Below are 19,577 nucleotides of genomic sequence, written 5' to 3'. Positions count from 1 at the left end.
TGATTGTGTTTACTGCATGACACTTAATTGACCTCTTCAGGGACACATTTAACTTTAGATATATAATATATTATTTTTTTTTTATATAGTTTATTGAAAATATAATGCCTTTCAAGTTCAGATTTTTTTTATATATAAGCGTTGAAGAGCTGGAAAAATCAAATAGCCACATATGTGTACAGTGGTCTTTGGTGGTTGTTAAGTATGAATGAGTCCATACATTCTGGAAACACTGAGGGGTATATTTACTAAACTGCGGGTTTGAAAAGTGGAGATGTTGCCTATAGCAACCAATCAGATTCTAGTTATTTATTTAGTACATTCTACAAAATGACAGCTAGAATCTGATTGGTTGCTATAGGCAACATCTCCACTTTTTTAAACCCGCAATTTAGTAAATATACCCCTGGATATTTGCATTATCTGCAAATGTAGCGCATACATCTGGTACAGTTTTTGTCGTGGCATCGTGAAGGATTTTAAGATTCCTTTTTTTGGATAATGTTCAACTCCATCCAATCTTTTTTCCGGTACAACCTTCTGCCATCTTCTTGGTTTTTTTTGGTGGTGTTTCCACATTAGCGTTAGAAGGCTTTCCCCTTTTTTTGGTGTTTTCGCCCATTTGAATTATTGCTGAATTCTTGCTTTGAATTCTAGTAAACTCATGTTTGATTTCTCGCTATTTTTAAAAAGGATCCATGCGTTTACTATGGAAACATTAAGAAGATGGAAGACAATCGTATGGTAACATTTCTGATAATGGATTGAAGGAGGGTAGTGAGCAATCATCTTATCTCGTACATATCTACTTCCCCCCCTCCCCATAAAGTTGTTGTATAGATTGACAGCAAATGGCCCTGTTACTTGGACATACTGTTTTCGTTATCTGTCTCATCTGGAGACGACATCTTGCGATTCAATTCCGGCATATGTAGAGATCATATGAACAATATTATTAGCTGCCCACCATAAATTTGTCACATTGTCTGTTGATGTGGCCACCGAAATTGATCCTCTACCACATTTCACTAAAGTTTTAGAGTTGACGAGTTTGATGTCAGTATCTTTCATTCCGTTTCATCTAATAATACCAACAACAAAAATAAATTTTGCCATCAGATTTATATTGATAAGTATAGAAGTAAATACATTATCCAAAAACAACTTGTGGTTTTTATCTTCTAATCTGCTCCCCAATCTTATCACAGTATCACCAATCACACTAAATTCTGTAATCGTGGAATTGGTTTTTTGGTACATTGCAAATTGTGAAACATAGCCGAGATGCCTTCACCCAAAGTTTGAAGCCCCACTTTTTGGGTTTGGATTTTAAGTACTGTTTGCCTCTGTGTCTTTCTTTTGAAAGGGTTGATCATTTTGTCAAAGGTCTAACAGTGGACGACCTTTGATATATTTATCGTTACAGTCATCTGGTATTTCACAGTTGATTTTATAATGTTGGAGCCTTTTGAGTTTCTAAAGGTGCTTTCACATTGCTAGCTCTGATTGGCTTTCACTCTCTTATAGAGCCAATCAGATCACAGCCAGCTACAGAATTACAAACAGACCTGTCACAGTCCCACGCTCAGTCAGCTGCCTGCATGAGCACTGTGTGTGCAGCACAGTAACTGCAGCAGTCAGTCACTGGTGGCAGGGACGGTGTTGTCCCATCCTGCTCTGCCTCTTCCAGTGACTCACCACTCCGCACCCAGCCCTGATCCCGCCCCCAGGTCCATCGTTAACTGGCCGCGTTGTATCCACACAAATACTTTTTTCCATCTAATTCTTTTGATGTGATGGTTAGTTACCATCACATCGAAAGTTTCAATGGCAGAAACCCAGCCATTATTTGATAATGGACTTCCGATGTCCATCCCTAGTGCCGCTTGTTGTCATCAAGAGGCGCCAGCAGCCAGACGCACTGGCACAAAAAATACCTATAGAATATACAATGACACAAAAATACCCATGAGCGCTAAATGTCCACAAATGTGGACATTTACTATTTACGTTGAATTGAATAGACACAATACAAAAAACCCGTAGATAAATACAATCACAATTCCTAAACATATCTAGAGTACATACCTGTTTTTTATTGCACAACATTTTATTATATAATGTTGAAAAAATACACCACTTTACTGATGCAAATTGTTGTTAAATATTTGTGAATGTGTCCCAATCGAATGTACAGAAATTATAATTTTTTTAGTTATAAATATATATTCAAACTTGAAAAAGTTTTGCAATTAAAAATAAACGCTATTTTTAAATAAAAGTAAATGTACACATATGTGCCAGTGTCCCTGAAGAGGTTAAAGCGCATTGTAAACAAATAAAAATGCATTTAATGCATGCATGTGTTTCCATGCTTTATAGAAAACGCATTAAAATGCATCGGCCTGTATGTACCCTGGCTGCTGTCAAGCTGTTAACTCTTTTACTGCTTCATAACAGCATCTTAAGTCCTTATCTGGTGCATAAAGGTGTGCAAGATTGAGTGTATGATAAATACACGTAACAAGCTTGACTTTGTATTTGTTTTGGGGTATTTCTAAAATAAATGCATTGTATTTGTTTCAAGAGACAGTTGCTGCCATATTACTCTGCAAAGTCTTTCAACGGCCAAAGTTCAATGATGTAGATCAATAAATATACTATCCTGTTTACGTAGTTTGCAGTGTTCAGATCAGAGCAATCTGTTGTCTTTGGTATCTTCCTATATACTGAATAGTACCTGCCATTGAAGTTATTGTAAGTGCTGACAGTCATCAAAAACTGGGATTGTAGAACTGATGAAAGACAGTTTTAAAATACTCATTTTTCATTCACATGAAATAACTGAATCCTTTTACATTCAAGTTTAAAAAAGGGTATTAATTGTTTGAGTTTCGTTCCAATATAATGTGAACCTGTCTGCATAGAGTGGAGGCTTAACCATGATTCATGAGAATGCAGCCTATTAATTCACTAGGAAACATCACTGAGGCATTTAACACATATTCATTAGGAATGACCATTGTTCATAAGGCAAGAATTCCTAGTGAATTGTTTACCATTAGTAATGGCCACAGGTTAGAACAGAAAAGTCTTCTTCAAGGTTGATTTTGTACTTACATGTGAGACAGATTAACCAGGCTAGAAAAAATGCGGTTATGAATGTTGGGAATCTCTATATCTTCCATGATTCTAGGAACAAGAAGAAATATACGTGTGAAAGATGTGCTTAGAGGTATTTGTTTCTCATGTAGATTATACATAACTACTTATACAGTACTGACATACTATATAGACTGTAGATTAGTTCTGCCACCACTAAGATGTAGTGCAAGAGGTGACACTCTTAGGAAGTCTCCAGTTAATCTAATCCCAAATTGGAATCACAACCTAATTTAATCAGTTTCTAAACAATTCCCTGTCTTTTATGTAGCATTATAAAAAACAAACAAATCTATCATGGCACATGAATTATTTAATAACACAAAGACAGAAAGCTAATAAATAAAGTTTAATATGACAAAAAGTCACAATGCTTATGGAATACAAATGGTGATAACATTGACATACAGAAAATATAAATGAAAACAGGAATAGAAACGGGAATAATCATAGCACACTCACATCATCTGCTGCCTGGGGAAGGCTACAAGGTATGGATATTTCATTTGTAGAAAGACTGAGCCCCAATACCTGACAATTTATCAAATCATTGTAGCACTTTTTAAACCATTTTATTCTCCAGTTAAACACCCTTTTTCCCTGTATCACTGAAAGACGTGCTTTGGTATGCTAATCTGTTTTTCAACTATTTTATTGCCCTTTTGTGCGAACACACTTTTTAGGAAAGCGTTCTATACATAACATAACTGTTTTTCTTGAATTTAGAAGAGATTTGAAAATAATTTAATAAAACTTTGTCATTAAAACCCACTCATATCTTTGGGAGGGACCATGATCACATTAATGTATTCTTTTCCTAATTATTCCGATTAAGCTATAATCATGACAGTCAGCATAGCTATCTAATGTTGCATTATCATCTTGTCCCTGTAGCAGTCTGGAGATGCATGTAAGCCTTTACAGCATGCTATAAAATATAGACTAGATTTTTGAAACAGGGCTAGTACTTCAGTGTCAGGTCAATTTTCTAGCTGCTAGATAGATTTCCAAATCTTTCCCTCAATAAAATACATGATACACATACCCATCTATGTGATGCACAAATATTTATTTTTCAACATAGTGCCAGCATACTCCACAGTTCTTTACAGTTGGGAACAGTAATAAAATATATTAATCTTTAAATCTCTACAGACTGTTTCCAATACAATTCTACCATCAACAATTATTTCAGTTACACACAGATACCCTGACCACTGCTTCTAGTAATGTTACAAGTATCCATATTTTATGATGTTTCTGTGTCCTACGTCCCAACTGTCCCTATATTGGTGGGACAGTTACAATACTAGAGGATTATCCCTCTGTCCCAACAGTTAGAACTTTTCTACTAAATGCTGGGACTGTTGGCAGATGTGCACCACTCACCTGCCAGTGGTGCACATTATAATGTCAGAGTGTTTTTCGGGAAGAGGTTTTTGGGAGGTGCCCTAACTCTTCTGATCAAGGCATGCCTCCAACATGGCAGGACCATGCCCCCTTTTTGAACGTATTCACACACACTGTCCTGAAGGACAAAACTGAAATGTTGGAGGTATTCCTGTGCTGCCATGCTGCCATGAATTAACTATGTTCACCTCCAGATGATCAGTCATCCTTTGCAAGCTATAACAGCTTAGACTTATATATAAATATGGAGACCTATGACTAGGGCCAGTTTAACAACTTATTAGTGGGCCCTGAGCAAAGATAACAATAATGGATCCCCCACCACCTTGGGGTTACTCACATGTAACTGTAAGAAGTTAGCAGTGCAACACAGAGGCCCCTATTTATCAAAGAGAAATAATCCCTTTCTCATGCTTTTGCTGAATTAAGGGCTGAATGTTGGAGCTATGGGTATGATTACGGGTCAGGGTGAGGGCTAACTAGAGAATAATGATAAAACTGACTTTAACCATATGTCTCTTTTAAAGATCTATTACAACAACCCTAACTGTAATTATGGCCTACAATTACTTTTCTCCTCTTATAATGTAGAATTGTCCATGTTTATGGCAGCGATGTGGGTCTACCATAGGTACAGGCTTGTATGCCATTCATTGTAGCACCAATGTTGAATTCTCATGAATTTCTATGTGCATTTTTCCTGGTTACCACTGATTCAGTTTGTCTGAAGTACTAGGTCATAAAGCATTGTGTGTGCTAGGTAGTCTATTGCAAAGTATGTGAGAAGAAGGGTCTATAAACAGTTATGCAATACAAAAAACATATGTTTGCTGCAAAACTATTAGTGCAAATGTGGCTTATTAAACAACACCCCAGGCATTCAAGCCTGTCTTCAGGCCTCAACGCCAGTGAACATTTAGTGGATTGCGTTCAAACATGTCCTGTTGATGATGTCTGTGGAGATGTAGGAGCAATGCTGGGCTACATGGATGTGATTTGCATTATATATATCTAGTGCTATGCAACTATTCACTAGTACTACATATGATTAATACTGATATAGCAATAACAAAGCAGTATATTCTGAAACTTGAAATTCAATACAATTATCTTTAACAGGGCATATTATTAAACCAAGATATGTGAATTTATAAGAATAATCTGGCTATTTAATTTACTTTACTAACACTCAGCTAATATTGGGGATTCTTCTACAAAATATGCTTTAGAGGAAAATGGAATAAAAGTTACTTAAAAAGTTAGATTAGTGCAGAGTCCAGGGTTTTCACCCAGGGGAGGGGTTTCCAAGTGCCTGGCAACTCCCCCTCCCAGCCTGGGACACTGTATGCTTGAGGTGTCTGGACCCTGCCCCCAGAACCAGCCACTTTTACAGATTTAGTTATTATATAAAAATGTATATTAGGGCAAACTAGACTTTATGTAGATTCATGCAAAAAACAAACAATTTTTTTTTTTTTTATTGCTCTCACAATACACATGCAAATACATACAACAGTGCATAAGTTTGTATATGTCTTCAATACAATCAAAGCTATATTGACAACATCATAAACATCTTGGTATACAACCTTATCAGATACAAAAGCAATCATATACAATGCCTAAACCACACGGGACACACCTTAGCCCATCAGTCATGCCTCACATCATAACCCAAAAAATTACCAATTTCTTGCAATTGCAACATCCCTTAATAGTTTATATAATAATGTATGTTGCGGATTAGAAATTTTCAGTAAGTAAGTAAATCAATTTTCACATTTTTGGTACCAATCCGTATGCCCTAGAAAATGTTCCAATGTTACAACATTCGAAGTAATGGGTCCAAGGCCAGGTAAAAAAGCAGCGGTGAAAGTGGGCAACCCTGACGGGTACCCCTTTCCATAACCACCCTCTCACTTTTAGAACCATTCAATAATATTGCAGTTGTGGGTTCAGTATAAAAATACTCTATCATTTGGATAAATGACGGATCAAATTCTCTAGCCCTCAAGACCGCACATAGGTGAGGCCACAATACTGTGTCAATGGCTTTATTAGTGTCTAAACTCAATGGCATATTAGGTACATCTATATGCTGAGATGCTGACATAACAGCCACCAATGCCATTCTGATCCCTCTAACTGATTGACGTCCTTTTACAGATCCCAATTGGTGGTCCGTTAGTAACTCAGGAAGAATGTCCTGTAGTTGGTCTGCTAATATTTTGGCTAACAGCTTGAAATAAGAATTTAATAAAATAATTGGGCGATAAGATGCAACTAGCTACGGATCTCTTCCTGGTTTAGGGATGACTGTAGTATAAGTGTCATTAAAAGATGGAAAGGGTGGTCTCTTAGAATGAATAGTTTGAAAGAGCTCTAGCAAAGTAGGGGTAATATTATGTTGCAAAATTTTGTAATACTCTGCCGAAAAATCATCTGGCCCTGGAGCCTTAATGGACTTTGACCCCTTAATCACTGCATTCAACTCAGCCATAGTAATTGGGCTAGAAAATATGGCTCTTTGATCAGCTGTAAGCCTGGGTAATTTAGCTTTTTCCAAAATACGGGCCTGCACGGAAAACATCAATAGAAATATCCTTATACAGTGCATCATAGTACTGGTGGAATCTCTATATGATATCCTTAGACTTAGTGTATGTTACATCGCTGGAAGGGTCTTTAATTGCCACTACAGATCTAACTTTACGCCTTGGATTAGACTTTAGAGACAGCAAGCTTCCCGTCCTATTGCCCCATCTATAAAACTTATTTTTAGTATATTCTAGACTATGCCTAGCCTGTGTCAGAAGGTAATTCTCTAAGAGGACTCTAGTTTGAAGGTATTGCATTCGAGGTTCAGCTCCAGGACTAAGTATGCCTCAAATGTTTCCGTCACTGATGCTTGCAAAGACTTATAACTAGAATCTATCTCCCGTTTTTTCCTTGATACATAACCTATAATGTGACCACGCATCACCGCCTTTGATGTCTCCCAAAAAAAGGACAGGCGTGTCCCAGTGCTCAATTATTATCCACATATTCCATCCATTTTGCATTTAAATACAATTTGAAATCAGAAGAGTTAGCTAAGCGAGTAGGGAAATGCCAAAGGTGGCAACATTCTCTAGGTTGTGCTAGACTGACCAGGAGTGAGACCAGCGCGTGATCCGATATGAGAATATCATGTATATTAGCCTGCTGAATATATGGAACCAGGGCAACAGCCACCAAATTGTAATCAATCCAGGAGAGAGAGTGGTGAACCGCCGAGTATAATGTATAGGACTTATCTGATGCGTTAAATAACCGCCAGGGGTCTGTCAATTTTAGTGAGGTATGTAAATTGTGAATATGTTGCCATGTGCGAAGATTAAAATCTTTGATCGGAGGCATCCTATCCTTAACAGGGTTATCCACAGTGTTAAAATCACCACCTATAATTAATTGTGAGTGTTCCCTCTTGTCATGAACTTACCTGTTCCCCGCTCTGCTGGCAGCTGTCGTCTGGCAGCTGTGTCCGCTTAGGCAGTTCAGCGCTGTCCTCCGATGGCGCCCCCGCACTTCCGGGTTCTCACAGCGTCAGGTCATGTGACTCCTGGGTGGGGAATTCAAATCTCTATATCTACTCTGCTCTGACACGCTACCTGTGTCAGAGCAATGTGTTTGCTGTTCCTGGCTTCCTTTCCCTGTGTACCTGACTCCTGTGATCCTGCTCCCCGTGTACTTCTATATTTCCTCAGACTCCTGTGTACCAACCTGGCTGTGACCTGACTACTCTTTGGCTTAATCCCTGGCACTGCGAATTGGACTGACCATCCCGTGTACCGACTCAGCTGTGTTCTTGACTACTCTCTGGATTTCCCTCTGGCACTGTATATTTGATTACCACCTGTGTACCGACCCGGCTGTGTTTCTACTCCTCTGGATTCATCTCCTACGGCATACAACTGATACCGTGCATCTAGCCGGCTTCCGCGTCAGACCTCCAGACCCTGGAATTCACGGGTAGGGCCTGTATTTGCATCATCTTGTCATATTGCCTGTTTGACTATCCATCACTTAGAGCCTTCTCCCTTACGTCAGTAGGCTAACCTGGGGGCCGCGACCTGCGGTTCTTCGGCAGCAAAACCCATACTACCATGCGGCGGTTCTTGGTGAAGACCGGAAAGCCGTTAGACTCCGCGCCCTAGGTAAGCCTGTGTAAATACTGACTAATGCATCTGAACCGTAACACCTCTGTGCCAACACTGAAAGTATATCTGCAGAAAAATGACGTAAGAATGAGTTGGGAGCATAAATATTAACCAATGTATATCTCTTATGAGGAATTGAGACATCCATAATAATGTAGAGGCCTTCTGTGTCCTTTATAATATTATGGATTTCATATTGAAGATCCCTATGAAATAGGATAGCCACTCCTCTTAGTACGAAATGGTGCCGAAATACATTCCGCAATCCATCTACCTTTAAGTGCTGAGTCATCTCCCTCCCTCCATTGGGTCTCCTGAAGGAAAACCAGGTCAGGATGTAACTTATCTAAATGTGTGGCCACTCTCTTTATTTTAATTGGGCAATTAAGCCCTCCTATGTTCCAAGACACTTACAACAACATACAACATATTGAGATGAGGTGGCAGTTACATCTGAACAATCAGTTATCCAATTCCTTTTTTGACTAGATCTTTCTTTCTCAAGTCTAATCAAGTAGCAGAGGTCCCTCCATCCCAGCAAGTAAAGGGATCCTCAGAGCAAATGTGTTCCGTGTAGTGTACATTCATCAATAAGCAGAGCAATAAATCAACCATAACAAATAGTATTGAACTTGTTAGTAATACACATGACATAGAATCATGAAGGCAAAACAGTGCATATATCACAGTGGGTACCATTCTCCAGTTTTCTAAATTAACCAAACCAAATAAATTATACAAAGTCCAGAAAGGCATCACACACCGAGAAATCACAAACAATAGCTGTCTGAAGCATCCTTAACTCCTAATAGTTATTAACAAACCATTATAGAACTTGAAAGGGTGATAACATGGTCACTTCAAAGAACATCTGTCAAAATTAGTAATAAACATGGGGGGGGGAGGAGGAATTTCAACATCATGGCTACCCAGAATTTTAATATGAATATTCTATTTAGCAGTTATGGAAGCAACTTACTCTCTCCCCCATCCAACTGGAAGGAAACAGCTTGTGACCATTGAAGATAATAAAGAATTTTAGCATTGACTGTTCGTCTTAGGGGATATAGATTATGGCTGAGGTGGGGGAAGAAAATGATTCCTTGCCAGTACAGGGTCAGTAAAAAATATTGCTCTCCCATTCTCAATAAAACGAAGTTTAGCTGGGTACATTAAAGCAAATCTGTTGTTCTGAGTATGGAGGTACTGACACACGTCTGAAAATCCTTTACATTTTTGTGAGACTAAAGTTGAAAAGTCTTGAACGATCAGTATTCTTTGATCTGAAACCACCAGTCTAGACATCTTGGGGTACACTATTAGTATTTTCTCCTTTGGTCTAAAATCCAGAAATTTTGCAATCACAGGTCTGGGTTTATTCAGTTCTCCCTCCCTCTCTGGGCACAGTCTGTGTGCTCTCTCAATCTGCGGATCTCCTAATTCAGTACGGATGCCCAATAATACCTCTGGTAAAATTGTACCCAAATATTCTATCAGTTGTTCCCTTTTAATTGTTTCAGGTATAACTTATGAAACAAAAAAATATGAAATAAATTGTTTCTGCGATGTCTTTTTTTTAAATCATCAACCTTATCAATCAGAGACTGTATGGTTCTAGTCTGACAGTCCATAGAGTTTTGTTGGACATGGGTTCGATCCTCTACATCGCTAAGTCTCTGTTCAAGTGTAACAATCCTGGCACTATTGGCATCAATTTTGGCCAGTGTAGAGTCATATCTAGTTTGCAGATCTCCAATTTCTTGTCAATGAGGGGCATAAAGATACCGGAAAGTTCAGAGGCTAACTCTGCAACAGTTGGAACTGTCAGCAATGGAGAGTCAGTGGTGGAATTACTTGTGCTACCTAGAGAGTCAGTAACAGCTCTTGAGTGGGATGAGGGAGCTGTCTTACGTTGGGTTTGTTTGGGCTTACCCATTTTAGGATCGTGTGGAGTGTTTCCAGAGCGGGAAGAAGATGCCTTGTTTAGGAATCTGTCCATACCCTTCTAAGGGTTAATGAAATAAAATCGTCTATCCCTTTTATCTGTCTTAACTAGCTATCCATTAAATCAATGCAGCATCTATATAAATCACACCCCTCCTAAGCAAAAAGAAAAGATGCCTCAACAGAGAAACATTAAGTCACATATTAGTGTACATATCACAGTAGCATAGAAAAGCTCAGGCAACACACGTCTGCCAGTCTTATACGTTCTCAACAACTTAGCAAGTACTTTGAAATTGGGCAATGTACAGTGAAAGCAAAACATTAATCAAAGTAATAATTAATGAATAATAATCTGTTTATATGCACAGTTTAACACACTATGCTAAAGAGTATCAGCTACAGTGAAATTTATGTTGGAAAACTATCACCATACTTATCCCACTTCGGCTGTTTCTGTTCAAACAAAGATATGCTCAATTCTCTCTATGCAATTTGTAAGGCTTGGCCTGTAACATTTGTATAGGAATCACCTAACTTAACAGCGCCTATACTGTATCAGGAATATAGAGTACTTTTGTTGCAAAAATCCAGCCGCATTGCAGAAAACGCCCACTAGATGGAAAACAGGAGCCACGTAAGCACGCTAAAAAGGAGATCCTGAATAGCAAAACACTCCGATGCTGAGAGCTATTCAAAGATGCCGTCCAATATACAAACGAATTCCCGATTCTTAGTAACTAGTAGAAATGAGACATTGATCTGCAGCCTAGATAGTCTCTCCGTCAATATTAGCAAATCCCTACACAAGTCACTCCGGCAATTAAATCTGTAGCTTGCCAGTGTTACTTAACTTAGTTTTTCAGATTCTGCAGCAGCACAAGTAGCAGTCGCACACTGGAAACAGCACCGGTTTGTATAGCTTTCTCTGCTACTGGGGTAACACAGTAGTATATGAGGAAACTTGTAGGACAGTGCGATTGCTCCTCTCACCAAGCTACTGAAATATGAGATAGAAGCAAGTGTCTGCCATGCTACGCACGAGGATGCATATATCTCCGTAGGTTCCAAAATGAGCAGGAATTAGTAATAGCTATTCTCAGCATGTAAGTTCATCCTATCACAGAGGTCCTGCACTTTCCCAGGCACTTCACATATAGAGGTGGCAAACCAATGAATTGTAGGACACTGTGCAAGCCTCCTTATACACAAGGTGGCAGAGTACTATTATTTTACTATGTATTACTCATAGGCAGTACACAGGGCATGTTTATGTTGTTCTTTTGATACACGTCAGCTTCTGTAGGATGATATTGGCATTGCTGTCCTTTCAATTATGGGAGCACCCTATAGGACAGAAACACAGTACTTGTTAATACTTCCCTCAGGTGACTGTGCTTGAGTATTATTGGTTACATGACCATTGCTATTCTCCTTAGTACTTCCACTTGTGGGTTACCGATACAATATACATCCATTTTCTGGCTGTTACTTGAATTGAAGCAGTGCGCTTCTGGGTTATCTTTGCGACTGTGAGAATTTGATCATCAATTGCTATAAGGTGATTGCCCTAATTTAAGAACGTCCTCTAACACTACACAAAATAAACAGCACGATTAGAAAGCAAAAGCAATGAAAAAGCACAGAGCAGCAATGTCTGTTAGAGCCGTTATTATAACGGCAGGGTTATATTTGCACATTAAATCTACAGAAAGGAAGAGAATGTCGTCAGGTGTGAAATTTCTTACAATGTCACTGTTCAGCAGCGATATTGCAGAACCATGATAGTGGTATTTGTATATTATGAAGCTGGTGACAGAGTCTAATTTAGAGTTTCATTCAAGTCCATTTCTAAAAATGCACCTTGGGCCTGATTCATTAAGGATCTTAACTTGAGAAACTTCTTATTTCAGTCTCCTGGACAAAACCATGTTACAATGCAAGGGGTGCAAATTAGTATTCTGTTTTGCATATAAGTTAAATACTGACTGTTTTTTCATGTAGCACACAAATACTTGATAGCTTACTTGTACACTGAAATTTAAAGTTGATATTTGTGTGCTACATGAAAAAACAGTCAGTATTTAACTTATGTGCAAAACAAAATCCTAATTTGCACCCCTTGCATTGTAACATGGTTTTATCCAGGAGAAGTTTTTCAAGTTAAGATCCTTAATGAATCAGGCCCCTTGTGTATAACTTGTTGCACTAAGTATGTGCACAACATGTACCCATATTTTGTATACGGGTACATGTTGCAGCTTGTACTTGGAGACGGTTCGCGAGCAGTCATGTGTAGGTTCACTACAGTAACAGTGTGCAGGCACAAATTACCAAGCCCCTTTGAGATGTATCCTATCTGGACAGTATGTTTTGCATTTCACAAGCTAGGTGCAAGTTTGTGGGTTGCTAATGATAATAACTTGTGCATCTTTGCTCTGGGAGCATCTATATGCTAGGTTTCAGGTTGCGCGTATCTTCAGGTACCTGTAACTCCAAATACAGCTGTTGGAACCTACAGGTGCATTTTTGCGCATATGCAAATAGCGTATCTTTATGTTAATCTTGAAATCACTCTCATAGTGCGTGTAGTTTTATTTTGATGCAAACTGGTAGAATGAATTTGCCAACAAAACACAGTTTTACCATGAATGTCACATAAGTAGTTCTCTCAAGATGGATTACTAAAATATCATGTGAAGCCAAGTAACTTACAGAGACTGCAGGTTGGTCAAAAAATCAAACTGGTGGTGTGGGATGTGGTTCAGAGGGTTGAAGGAAATATTCCTAAAATAAAAAAGAAAACATCATCAAAACTAAAAACACATATATTTTACAATTTACTTCCCCAGTTATGGCTCCTATTCAAATGGAGTCTCCCAAATGAAAGGGGGCCAGAATGAGGATTTGTCCAGCTCTTTGGGATAAATGCAGGTAATTGTTAAATTAAAATGAGAAGTATGTGCAGCTTCAGACTTGAATACATCTACACTATCCCATTATGGGACTAAGTGCAGAATAAATCATATTGTAATCAATAGAACATTGAAACTGCAGCAACATCACTTCTATCCTGTTTGCCTTTCTCTCACTCACTTATTTCTTATTCTTTGGTGCTATTTTTGAAAACTAATATAACTGTACATTATTTTCCCTTATGAGAGGACTATTCTTGCTTGTTCAACAGCTTAAATAAAACTTAAAGAGCAAAAATTATAAGTTCACTTAGTTCTGTTAGAAATGCGAATAGTATTCTTCAAATTAAGAGCATTATGAAAAGAACCAAATACAATTATACACGTCAGTTCTGTGTATTGTAAGCTCTCTGTGTACACTTTACTTATCGTACAGCACTGCATAAAATGTTGATGCTTTATAAATACAGTATACTAACAAAAGCAATAATATCATAATTAGATTAATTACATGTAAACACAATCTATCTTCATTGCACTAGCTCTTAGTAATAATACTTGTGCACTGCACAGAGATAGTCTGTGGCCATTGTCCAGTTGTGAGTAACTTGTTGAGTTTGGATCTACAGGTTTATTTAAAAATAAAAATAAAATAGAAGGTACAATAGTATTCTGTGTACAACAGCACAACACAATGAAAAATGACAAAATCCCACTTTCCAAGGAACTTGCTATCAGCTTAATATGATTAATATTAAATTATATAACTGTACAGCTCAGGTTGAGACAAAAACAGCAAAAGTAATTTAAAGGTAAAATAATGATTTCCAAATAAATAGCCATTAAAAAGAAGTTTTAATTTTCAGGTTTTTCTCTCATTATAATTACTTTTCATCAGACCTTCATCTGGGCATTTCATGCATTGTTTTAGGTATGCTACGTTGGCGAATGCCCGGCCGTATAACCCTAAATGTTACTTTTCTCTGATGAGTTTGGCATTGTTATTTGTATATGCACAAAGGATGTATGGACATATCTTAGCTGGTTGTTCCCACACTGGTAACTTCCATTTATGTCAGATTCTAAAAGGGAATTTGAAACCAGCAATTTTCTTAAATTTACGCACTGCCCTGGTTCTACAGATATTTCATTTAGTCTGTCGTCTATATAAAGCATAGTCTGTAGTTCTGTGCAAATTGTTCTTAGTACCTAGTAGTAGTTACCGTATATACTCGAGTATAAATCGACCCGAATATAAGCCGAGGCACCTAATTTTACTACATAAAACTGGGAAAACTTATTGACTCGAGTATAAGCCTAGGGTGGAAAAGAGCGCTAATTTAAAAACCTAAATAAAAATGATAGGTTCAATCTATGAAATCATTTTTAGCTAAACCATAAATAACAGTAGATGACAAGGAACATTCATAAATGATTATAAAATCATTGGCATTGGGTACAACCTAACCTAAATAAAGGGGTATATAAGGGGTAGGGATATAAATGTATGAACATGGTGGCTGTATTGTTTGTTCATTATGTAATTGCACTGGAGAGAGAGAGAGAAAGAGAGAAAGAGAGAAAGAGAGAGAGAGAGAGAGAGAGAGAGAGAGAGTTTTTTCACTTACCCGGCAGTGGAACGCATATGCGTTCCAACAACAGGAAGTTCCGCATTTGGAACGCAGGTTTGCGTTCCAAATGCCGAACTTCCTGTGTTGGAACGCATATGCAGAAGTTGAAGCCGAGGGACCGGACACCAGGTAAGTTCACCCGTGTATAAGCCGAGTGCCCTTTTTCAGCATACAAAAGTATGCTGAAAAACTCGGCTTATACACGAGTATATACGGTATATGTCAGAACTATTGGTATACTGTTTATGCCTTCTGCCTGTAATCCAGTACTAGGCTCTGTGTAAACAGGTGGCTTTCTGAACCGGGTTCTCTATAATCTAGATTCTATTACCTCTGATTATAAAATCTATTAAGGGGGAGTTCAGGACTGCTTATAAAAGATGTCCGTGAATTTTAATTGATGGAGAAATTCAAAACTTAACAAATGTGTATAAATTAGAGTCCAATATTTATAGCTAATTATCATAAAGTATTAACTAACAGCAGTTATTCTATATGTTATTTAGTTGTAAGGACTCACATCTCTTATCTGTACAAGCAGACAATCTGACACTTAATACCCCCTGTCTAACTTGTGTTCCCCACCAAAAGTTTGTTCTACATTTTAGTTATTAATATTTTGATCTGTCCTCTTTTTTCATGTGTTCACCCCATGTGTATTTTATAAAGATTCTTTATATATAGTTGTAGCATGAAAGCTTCCAATAATTTCCAATATAGTAAGACCTTATACATATAAACTTAGGTATCTTTCATGTATTTTATGGCTACCATGGTACCACCCTCTATTTATAAATCACAGGCTGATTCACAAAGCACAGTGCCCAAATAATACTGACATGTCAACAAAAGTCTTGTTCAAGTGTGAAATAGGATAAAAGATGTTTAAGGGCAACACTCACAGCTGTTGGAGTTCTTGTAGGTTACTGAACAATTGCAGAGGCAGGTCCACAATCTGGTTGACAGAGAGGTCTCTGTTCAAAGAGAGGACAACAGAATAGAACATTTTAGAATTTTTATCAGAGAATACATTTCCAAAATGACTAATGTTACCCGAAGCAAGAATACTGCCAGATGAAACTCTGGCCTTGGGAGTCACTCTTGGAACAGGCCTCCATAACCTTCTACAATAGCTATTTACTGTGCTTTCTGCTTGCCCATCTACTGCCCATTGTCTGCATCACACATGGGCTAATCTGCCATATTGTCACTACTTACGGGTCTTCTTTACTTTATCTGTTCCCCTAGAACTATACACACAGGTTTTTTTGCATGTGATATGTGATTGTTGTGTTTGGGGCTTATTTAGAGTCCATCCAGTGTAAGCCTTTTTCTTTTTTGCATACAAGAAAATGCATATGTCTGTGTCCATATCTAGATTTGTTTTGCATATCTAAGACTTGTGGCCCCTTACACATGGAGAGGTGGAACAGGATTGGGCAAGTGTAAGTTGAGTACAGTAAGGGCGTGTTCCCAAAGTGCATCTGAATTAGACTTGGACGCATCTCCAGATATGCGTCTTATTTAGCTGCTTTTGATGGGCTGTTTGAAGACCAGCTGAGACCAGCTAATAGTACTTAATTAGCCTCACAGCTAATATTTATCTTCACCCATCTATTTGCATTACCAATTTGTCATTTTCATGTGGACTATTGTAGGAAAGGTGAGTCCCATTTACTTTTTAAAGGGGTAAGCAACAAATCTGGAGGTGTTTGTAACTAATTATATTCTGTGTTTATATGTTATATGTGAGTTTAGTTGTTATTAATATCAGTCAAGACAATATTCCCTCCTGTGTATATGACACTTTATTACATTATTATGTTGTGTTCAAATAGACTAATGCAACTATTCCATTTACTACTCACACTGTCAAGCCAAATCTCCATGCTAATGTTAAGCATATGTATACACACTTGTACATCTGTTGTAAGTACTACTTTTTTAGGGTTGGACAACTATATCTATGATCTTAAGTATGTCTCTTTCTGCATGTGTTTAGAGCATAAAATGCGTCCAACTCTAACTGAGGCCCTAAATGTGCTTACAGAACACTAGTAAATGTAAAAAAGGGAGACATAGGATAGCTCACATTGAGCACTTGTCACATCAAAATGGCCCTGGGAACAGCAGATCAATCAGATGAGTGCCAAAAGTGTTTCATCAAGCCTTTGCCAAAGGAAACCTAAACTAATCAGAATACAGGATCAAAAGTCACCTCCTGTTAACAACAATATTGGAGGGGGTCGTGAACCTCTGAAACTGCTTCACAAAATCTTTTCCTATAGCAGCCGCCTTTCCAAGGAACGTGATATGTTTCACAGTACTTGGTTGCCCACAGGTCTTAACTCGTGGTAGTACAAGTTTATAAAACTAAATATTGCCGGTGGGTTGGACAAAACCAGGAGGGAGGTAGCAGACAACCACAAGGGTAGCAGAATAAGTCAAAAATACCAGCCAAAGTTCAGGGCAGGCTGGGTACAAAGGCATAATCAAAAGACAGGCTGAGGTCAAAGCTGGCTGCGTTCAATAAAATAAATCTAGTACAGGCTGAGGTCAGAGCTGACAGAGGTCAATGCAAACACCTGGTTAACAGGCAAAGGTCAGGACAGCAAAAGGTTAATGCAAATCCACAAATAGACAATAGTCAGGGGCAGGAAAAAACAGCAAAGTCTAATAAACAATTTGGGTCACAACAAGAAGACAACTCAGGTCAGAATTCCAAACAGCACACTAGTTCTAGCAGAAACTATTACCAATAGGTGATTAGCAGGAAGAGGTTTTTATTACCAGAGAAGCCAATGAGGACAGACAACCTAATTAGCTGCAAAAGTGCAGCAGATTCAAATGAATTATAGGATAGGTGACTGATGATGCCTATCAGCCAGCTAGACACTGGCAATACAAACAAAGACACCTGTTGCTGATATCTGGAAACTAGCTATACTCGGGCGGCGCTTTTTGATTACTTATGGCTATAGGAAGCTGGTTGCCGTTGCCAGGTAACCAGCTTGGCAGAGTGCAGCTCCTGCTACTAGTGATAACACCACCATAATTTACTTCCTGCCATTCCTGATCTGTCACCCGTCTCTAAAGTGCCCATGCATGCAGGTAGTCCATTTTTCCTTAGAGATCAACAATCCCTAAGGGAGTATCCATCTGTATTCCAATCTCCTGTAAAATAAAATGTAATGGAGGGGAAAATGGCCTTGTGCTTATATCTAGGCATCAGACTACCACATTAAAAACTATTGGTTGGTCTAGAAAACCTGAAGGGGTTCTCTATTGGAATATTAGTATAGGTAAAGAAGCCTAAATACATTTCTTCACCTACAGTGGGCTCCTTGCTTTTCAAGACTAACAATGTTTTGTGTTAGTTGCATGATTCTATCAAAGAACAAAAGGACTTACAGATCCACAAGTTTGCTCAGTTGGGAGAATGCCCCTTGTTGGATTTTTCGTATCTTGTTTCTGCGCAGGATCCTTTGTAAAGATAGAATAAGAGATTGCACAAAATTACAAAGAAACACAAAACATTAATTTAAAGGCATTTTTAATATATGGTACTTCTTTAGTAGGATCTGGATTATATTAGAGTCCCTTCATAGAAAAACTATGCGCACCAGTGACTTCAAAACTGAGAACACTGCTGGGGCTTCAGTATTCATAACACTGCATGTAATTCCCCTTCCACTAAAGAGAAGGTTCTTAGGTACAGACCCTTAGCATATATTACGTTTGTGCATCTGATTTTAACTGCATTTTAATGGTGGTTGAGGCATATTGGTCAGTGTATGACCTGCAAATAATGAGGTCCCCTTGACACTGGGATGCAGGCTTAAATGTTTTGATAAAAATTATGAACCAATACCTTATGTTTTCATTTAGCCAGATACACACAGATATGCAGTGATATGGATTTAGCGCAGGCAGCAACTGTCTTTTTGTTTTGTATGTATATATATATATATATATATATATATATATATATATATATATATACACATAGGGCATTTATATTGCCATGCAACTGGTACAATATATAATATGGGATTAAACAAGTTTTGGCTTATTTCTTCTCTGATGTATTAAGTTTTATTTAAATCAACACCAAGGGCACTATGTATTACAGTACATAAACCATTGGAGCCACTTCAGTGATCCATTATTGGAACAGAGTGGTGCCATATGTAAGAATTTTGCTGCACAGAGGAAGAGAGGGATCCACTCCTTGCTCCATAGTTCCCTTAGTTCTTAGACCCCAAGTTCACAATGATAAAAACACACACCACACAAAGAACTTTTAAAGGTAGACC

General features: G+C 38.1%; 1 protein-coding gene and 1 long non-coding RNA gene across 3 annotated transcripts in view; one reads left to right on the top strand and one right to left on the bottom strand.

Moving 5' to 3' along the window:
* LOC142100749 (relaxin receptor 1-like) overlaps positions 1-19,577 on the bottom strand; it is a 356,003-nt gene that overhangs the window by 22,786 nt on the left and 313,640 nt on the right. Inside the window, exons 11-14 of the mRNA XM_075184528.1 lie at positions 18,673-18,744; positions 16,164-16,235; positions 13,431-13,502; positions 3,121-3,192 (exon numbers count right to left, since the gene is read on the bottom strand). Of these exons, the coding sequence (XP_075040629.1) occupies positions 3,121-3,192; positions 13,431-13,502; positions 16,164-16,235; positions 18,673-18,744 (288 nt within the window). The remainder of the gene's footprint in view (positions 1-3,120; positions 3,193-13,430; positions 13,503-16,163; positions 16,236-18,672; positions 18,745-19,577) is intronic.
* Positions 1-19,577, top strand: part of LOC142100750 (uncharacterized) — a 106,162-nt gene that overhangs the window by 20,244 nt on the left and 66,341 nt on the right. For both annotated transcript variants that reach the window (XR_012678894.1, XR_012678895.1), the window contains exons 3-4: positions 8,319-8,583; positions 8,662-8,768. This is a non-coding gene — a long non-coding RNA (uncharacterized LOC142100750). The remainder of the gene's footprint in view (positions 1-8,318; positions 8,584-8,661; positions 8,769-19,577) is intronic.

The sequence above is a fragment of the Mixophyes fleayi genome, chromosome 9 (assembly GCF_038048845.1).
Source record: "Mixophyes fleayi isolate aMixFle1 chromosome 9, aMixFle1.hap1, whole genome shotgun sequence".
Taxonomy (NCBI): domain Eukaryota; kingdom Metazoa; phylum Chordata; class Amphibia; order Anura; family Limnodynastidae; genus Mixophyes; species Mixophyes fleayi.
This window is presented reverse-complemented; position numbering and strand designations above follow the sequence as displayed.